Genomic DNA, 7,765 nt, shown 5'->3' with positions numbered 1-7,765 from the left:
GTTTCCTCCCTCCCACAGTCCAAAGACATGCAGGTTGGGTAAACCCCATAGGTGTGAATGTGTGCGTGAATGGTTGTCTGTCTCTATACGTTACCCCTGTGATAGTCTGTAACCCATACCCACCTCTCGCCCCCCACTGCGACCCCTAACAGAATTAGCGATTATGAATGAGATGAATGAGTGCTACTTAGCAAAATAATTTATGACTTTGTTTTAGCAAAATGGTTTTTTTTTGACTCCCTCTGTTAGCATGACTGACTTAAGCTTTGACAAAAATGTTTGGTTTTCGTGCCTCCTTGAAAAGGCTTTTCTGGTGAATGCCCAACACATCTGTCTGTTGTAGTCCGTTAAAATGATTTGCAGGAGAAAGCACATTTGCATAAAAATACCATGGTACTTCCCATCCTTGTCTGCGTGTGTCACCTGGTCCTGTAGATTCTATCAGTACTGATGAACACAAACAGACCATGTAGGAAAAATCTGTTTTCATCTCTTTTATAAAAAATGTTACAATAATTCAGGTATTGTTTAAATTATATCAGTTGGGTGCAGATCACGTTAAATGTGTCCCAGATCGTTTTGGCAGAATCGCCAGGTGGTTGCATGTAACTGTCAACATACATGCCTTAAACAGCAGCTTATCTTCATCATGTTCCTATTGATCTGTGATCTGACACGCTGTCCAGTCTTTAATTTGTCTCTGAAAGCAGCAGAAGTTTCTGGAATCGATGGCTGATCTCTGCAGGCCCCAAACACACCATCATCTCAGCTACACTGGGTCCTTGCTGCAGGTCAGAGGTGAAGGATCAGGGGTCAGTGACGTAGTGCAATCAAACCACACAGTGAGAAAACAGACAGTAACCTCTGTAAAGAGCAATCATATATATGTATGCTCACTTTTCTCTGACTACACAGCCCCAGACTGTTTTTCATTTTCAAACTTGTAGTCTTTAGCAAACCAGCGCTGACTGAAGTGACATCGCTTGGTCAGTTTGTCAGAGTTCTCACAGCTCCTTCTGGAGCCACAAAAACATGTGCGAGTCAAGAGACATTGGACCCCTGGGCACAGGTAAGCCAAGAGCCACACCACCTCTCTCTCCTAGGAGCACACTGACTCACATTTGGGTGTGGTTTTGTCTTTTTTTTGGTTGTCTTTTGCATCCTTTTATAGTTGTTATACATATTTTTGTGGTTTTGTATCAAAGTGTGGTCATTTTGTGTCCTTGTGGTTGTTTTGTGTCTCTTTGTAGCCATTTTGTGCTGCTTTGAGGTTATTTGTGTCACTTTTTTGTAATTATTTTGAGTCTCTCTGCAGTTCTTTTGCACCTCTTTGAGATCAGTTGGAGTCTCCTCCTGGCTGCTACATGTTAATGTGATTGACATTTTGCAGGTAAAGAACCAGGGGCCCCTGACACTTTGAGCCCCAGGGCCTGTGCCTTGTAGGTCCATCCATGCACAAAAGGTTTTATACAACTTTTCCCCCACATGCTTTCTTAGTACTTCACAAGACCTACAGAGAGACTTTGGTGTGTAAAAACCTCAGCAGGATGACACATCATATTTGCTTATTTGAAGGTAATCAAAGTAGCAGGTTGCTGTGTAGATCAGGAAATGTTGAGGCATGATGTCAGTCACACACTGCAAAGAATCTGTGTAGTGTTTGTGTAGTGTTTTTGTATTAATGTCAGTCATTAAAATGAACACGATGTGTTCAGGTACCTGCAGACCACTGAGAACTAGGCGAGCCAGCTTCATCACTTCTCTGTACTTGGTGGCTTTAGCCTGCTTAGCCAGGGTCTTCAGATCTTTACTGAGTTGATCCATTTTCAGCTCTTCACCTTGCTCAGCTATTAATCTGAAGTGCAGACACACAGAACTGTTAACACACTGAACTTGTAAGTTATCATGAAACATGCAGTGAGAGAGTTATTAATAAAGCTTCATACTTCAGCACTAATGAAGCGATGTGCTGTGCCTCTGCAGTGAGTTCTGCCACCTGCTGGCTGGAGAAGGAAGGACGCACCCACAGGTAAGAGTAAGCAGGACTTGACAGCTCCTTCAGGGAGGTTATGTGGCCCTGTAGAGAGGGGAAGAAGATAGGTTCAGTGTTAGTGGAGAGACAAGGGAGCAGCTTTGAGAATAAAGAGTAGAAGTCACGTGCAGGAGGAGACAACTGGTAAAACCTAAATGAAAGGTTGTTGGGCTAAGAAATTATTCAAAAATAAAGACAATGTATAACAAATATATTACCTTTTTTTAACTGCAAATTATATCCACAAAGTAAAACTTTGACAATGTCAGTTTTATCTAAAAGGAAAAGGTTTTCAGTCTGTTCATCTCACTTCAATCTTTCTTTTCATGCCGCAAAATGTATCTAGTGGACTGAAAAAGTGATTGATTTTGTTATTCTACTAAATGCTTCATTTATATTTGCTGTATTAACAATTTATATATGAACAAAATGGGATACTTGGCATTTGTATATCCATTCTTTCCCTTCCCCCCACATTTAACCCACTGATGTTAATCAGTTTTGTGGTTTCAACATAACAAAACATTTTAAGTAATTTATTAGCTTGACTTAAAAAATCCTCCCATGTTCCTTTTTGTGCTGAACTGAAAATAAACACACAGCATCATCAAGGGGACAAACACAAACATTTCATACTTCTCCCTTTTTTTCTTCACAAAAACTGTGACTGTATTTACTGTTTATTCTAATAGGTTTCTGTCTGAATGCTGGAAGATGCAGTTGTTTCCTAAATCCTGTGTAAAGCGGCTACACTACTATTTTCAGTCTGAGCTATACTTTGTTAGCCTCCGCTGTGCTTTGGCTCACAATGCTTACATCTACCGAATACATGTAAACATGCTAACAAACCGTTAGCATTCAAGATTTAGCATGTTTAAAACATGATATGACCACATGGTAGCATGGTTTCAATTCATATTCATGACTACAGCTGCAACGATTAGTTGATTGAAAGAAAATTGCCAACTATTTTGATCATTTATTACTCGTATCAGTCATTTTCATAAACAAAAATGTCAAACAGTTGCTGGTTCCAGCATCTTAAATGAGAGAATTTGTCATTTATGATGGTAAATGAGGAGTCTTCAGACAGTTGGTTGGACTAAAGAAACAAATCAAAGATGTAAATGTGGGTTCTGGAAAATTGTGATGAGCATTTTTCACTATTTTTGACATTTTAGAGACTAAGCACTTAAATGATTAATCATGAAAATAATTGGTAGATTAGTCAATGATAATTGTTAGTCGCAGCCCTGTTCATAAGTATGCTGTTACAGTTACCTTACGATGATGAAGCACCCGCCGGATATAATCCTCGTGTAGCACTTCTTTGTCCTGGATCTCAGCTGTACAGGCCTGCTGGACCTGTCCCTGCAGATCCTTTATCAGCAAATGGCACTGCTCCTCATCTTCAATACGACGTTGCAGGTGAATTCTGTCACAGTCAGAGAGATTACTGATGTATGAACTGTGACCATCATAAGGGAAAATTTACAGCCAAGCTAGCAGCCCTGTGAGGCTCTACATTACCACCCACCCGTTTAACATTTTGGAAATGCCATTATTTGTTTAGTTTGTTTTTGCAGAGGTAGATGGAAGACTGACACCACTCTCACGCCTTTCTGGTAAATATGAAGATATGTAGAGGTGGCACTAGATGAGAGGTCCAAGGGATCATCAGTAATTACAACTCATCGTCTGAGAATGAATGTCTATAATCCATGGTAATTCATCCACAGAGCAACACAGCTAAATCCAACGTATCCATTCAAAGCCAATGATATGCTCAGAAAAGGGAGCAGTACGTCCTATTATTGTGAGAAACATATCATAACAGTACAAGAGAGATGAGGAGCTCTGACTTACCTGTTGAACTCTGGTAGTTTTTCCAGGTCTAACAGAGCCGAATGTGTTGTGATCTTCGACGGATTAAACTCAGAGATCAGTTCATCTATCCTGCGCCCAATTCGATTGGCTGTAAACCAACATAAGTAATTTTAAGTTTATTTTCTTATTTGAAAGTCACTGTTTCCAGATGTCATTTTAAACGCAATATGTGAGTGCAGTTTAAAGCAGTTTCTTTACTTCACATGGTTTATGTTTTAACTCATTTCTCTGATAACCCCTCCGTCACTCACTGTTGAATCCAGACCCACAGTTGGTTGTGATGTCCAGCAGAGCCTCGGGCAGGACTCCATCTCTCTGGAAGCTTTGAATGAATATATCCCCCTGCCTCTTGGACAGCTTACTGCCGTCTTTGTTCATCAGAAGTGGCAGATGTCCAAAAGTGGGCGGCTGCCATCCAAGAGCACGGTACATGAGGAGATGTTTGGAGGTGGAGATGAGCCACTCAGACCCCCGCAGCACATGGCTGATCCTCATGTAATGATCATCTACGATGTTGGCAAGGTGATAGGTGGGAAAACCATCTGCTTTGATCACTACAGGATCCCCCTCCACCTAAGAGAACAGGGCAGAGGGTATAAAAACAAACATTACTCAGTCAGTCCCCTCAGACATTTGAGTTTTGTGTTTTCTAGAAACAAAAGCTGTCATTAAGCCATGTTTGCAATGTCAGAGATCTTGGATTCAAATCAAATGAGTAAATTTAAATGCATAAAAACAACATTTGGCTCGCTAAGAAAGGGAGAATTGACGGTCACCACACCTACATTGATGTGTGACTCTATACTACATAATTTAGTGTGAGGCTGTGAGCCCAGTGAAACAGAGAGTAAAATCACTACAAATCTGACCTGTGCCACCTCATGATGATACCGTCCAAAGATCAGATCGTGAAAAGGCTCGACACCTGCTTCCAGACGAAACCTAATCACATGCGGCACTCCCTGAGCCAGTTTCTCCTTGACCTGCTCGGCCCGAAGGTGACGACACCTGTTGTCATACCTGGGGGTGAGAGGGAAACATCCTGAAGTCTGCCAAGATGTTATTTCAAGTCTGTGAGAATGTGATGTGTGGTGATTATAAATCATGTGTGCGTTCATGTTAACTAGCCACCTGGGTGTCTGACCAGTCCGTAAGGCCTCTTTTTTGAGCAGGTCAAGTCTCTGAGAGCTGCAGAAACAGTAGTAGGCGTGATCACTCTCCACAAGCTGCTGGGCCGTCTGACTGTACAGGTCCAGTCTCTGAGACTGCAGGTACGGACCCATCGGGCCTCCTCGACGAGGACTCTCATCTGGAGGTACACCTGGAGGTGAAAGTTAGCTGTAAAGTTTCTGTAAATGGGGTAAATTGCGCTCTAAGTGTACTGCTAAGATTGATCCATGAAGTCAATAACCGTGATGGATCACATGACACTAGTCCAGTGTTTCCTACCGGCCCACTCCAACATGTCCTCTATGGACTCTGCAGCTCCTGGTACCAGCCTGCTCTGATCAGTGTCCTCCAGCCGCAGGACGAACGAGCCTCCATACTTCTTGGCAAAGATGTAATTGTACAGAGCAGTTCGGAGGCCGCCGAGGTGTAAGAAGCCTGCAGCGTGAAAGTAATACTGTTAGAACATCAGACTGATTAAAAAAAATATCTGAAGAGACTGTTTTTCAGGTGTGAGATGGATAAAATATTAATAAAAGCGAACACTTTAACATGAACTGAACAGGCCTTTTTCACCGCAGACATTTTGATCCATAAAAGTAGGAAAATCACAGGTGTAACATAACTAATGTTATCAGTTATACCTGTCAAAATGTCTTCCACGAAAAAATGCCTATTATACGTTGCATCATGAGCCTTCTTCAGATTAAAGTCTGCAACTGCACACACACTCATGTGCTGTACAATACAAGCACTGACTTCAAAGGCTGCATGTTGTGGGAGATTCTCTGAACAGTGTGGACTAAGAACATGTTTTTGTTCCTCCTGTACATGCATAGTGCTGATATATATATAGCTGATATATGGTGCGTGTTGTACACAAGGCTTTTGAAATGAAGGTGTGGAGGAAATCTACGACAACATAATACTTTTTTTATGGATATACTGACATTGTAAACTGCTGTGTGCTGTAGAACAGTGGTTCCCAACTGCTAAGTCGTGGCCCAAAAGCAGGTTGCAAGTCCATTCTGAGTGGACAGCAAATGACTTGGGAACGTGCCGAGTTTGTAAAAAATACACTTTATTTTTAACTAAGTAATTTTCGGCACAACTCTTACTTTGAAGTGCTGTTTCCTGCTGTAGAGTGAGTGAATAACAGACAGCTACTTCACAGAGACAGCAAACTAGCTCAGTGACATGGCCAAACGCAAGCATGACACTTAATTTATTAAACTGTGTGGACCTTGAACTACTGACTGAGGAGAAATCGGGAAACCAGTTGGGAGCTACTGCTGTAGAGGACAAACTGGAGCAAACAGGGACACACAGAAATCTGATTAGAAGTTGGCTGAATCCAAAGACAGACCTCAAAACAGGAGACTGCTTTTCAGCATGAAGTTGGCTGCCAACTGAATTCATACAACACTTAGCCATATTACATACTATTCTGGTGTATGTTGTTATAGTAGGTGGTGTCATATACTTAGCTACCACTGACCAAACCACTGTCACTTTGCTTGAGACCATAATGCACTATTACAACACTGACACTAGTCCAAATAGATAAATAAATAAAATAAAGGAGAGAGCAATTCCTGCCCTTGTGCTACAGACAGAGAGTCACAGTTCCTAGCTGTCACTGGGGACATTTTAACACTGTGTTTTAGGTTGAGGACCTTACCTGTGGGACTGGGTGCAAACCTGACCCTCACTTCACCCTGAACCGTGGAGCAGCATCTAGTGACGGCTGTGTTGAGCTGGAGTCTAACCCGCCTGTTTCTGACCGCTGTCAGACACCGAAAACATGTCAGAGCCAGCGGCATCATAACTTTTACATTGGCCGAGCTAACGTTAGCTAACGTTAGCTAGCTGGGTGGCAACACAGCTTCGTGAGTGTATACGACGTTACTGACACTGTATTTCGATAGGCGACAGCAAGACGACAATACGGGACGTTTTAATACTCGTTATATTACTAATATTTGTCCCTCACGTGTCTTTGAAGGCGTTTGTTTGGGTCATACATGATTTCCTCCTCCTCCTCTTCTTCTTCTACTACTTCTTCGTGTTCTCCTTCTTCTTCGAGGTTTAATGGCGGTTGGCGAACCAGCTTTTAGATGCATTACCGCCACCTACTGGACTGGAGTGTCAAGCAGTTGGCTGGCAGGAAAACAAAACTGTAGAACAATAGATACATAAAACAATAAATAAACAAATAAATAAATTCTCTCTATTATTCCTATTACTCTTAAATAATCACTTAGAAGCTTACATATTTTCCTTGATATCTTTTTTAGTAGATTCCCCAATGTAATACTGTGCTTATCTTCAGTTAGGCCACATATTAACTCCATTCTTTCTTCATCATATCTGTTGCAGTCTTTTAGCACATGTTTAACAGTTTTCTGTTCATTAAAGTGTGTACATAGGGTGCTTACCTCATCTATGGAGAGTTTCATTCAATCCTGTTTGTTCTACTCTCGGACAGGTAATGACCATCTCGTCTCTTGGGCTCCCATTCCGTATTCCACCAGCAGTTATCGCCTAACACTGATCTCCATTAGTTATCTGGCCTTGGCTGTTATGCACTGTGCAGTGCGCACCATCTGTGTCAAGTCTGGGCATTAACTAGCAGCACCCCTCATTTGGCAGTAACCACTGAGGGATGGTGTTGCTGCG

The 7,765-nt window shown here is 41.9% G+C and overlaps 1 protein-coding gene across 1 annotated transcript; it reads right to left on the bottom strand.

Moving 5' to 3' along the window:
* Positions 1-479: 479 nt before the first annotated feature.
* Positions 480-7,168, bottom strand: ears2 (glutamyl-tRNA synthetase 2, mitochondrial). The gene is made up of 10 exons (XM_050045568.1): positions 6,768-7,168; positions 5,369-5,524; positions 5,051-5,240; positions 4,789-4,939; positions 4,171-4,492; positions 3,899-4,007; positions 3,314-3,467; positions 1,947-2,077; positions 1,720-1,855; positions 480-785 (listed from the first exon to the last, which is right to left on the bottom strand). The coding sequence occupies exons 1-10, from the start codon at positions 6,910-6,912 to the stop codon at positions 690-692; spliced, it is 1,590 nt and encodes a 529-aa protein (XP_049901525.1). The 5' UTR covers positions 6,913-7,168; the 3' UTR covers positions 480-689.
* Positions 7,169-7,765: the final 597 nt, after the last annotated feature.

This window comes from Epinephelus moara, chromosome 5 (assembly GCF_006386435.1).
Source record: "Epinephelus moara isolate mb chromosome 5, YSFRI_EMoa_1.0, whole genome shotgun sequence".
NCBI lineage: Eukaryota > Metazoa > Chordata > Actinopteri > Perciformes > Serranidae > Epinephelus > Epinephelus moara.
This window is presented reverse-complemented; position numbering and strand designations above follow the sequence as displayed.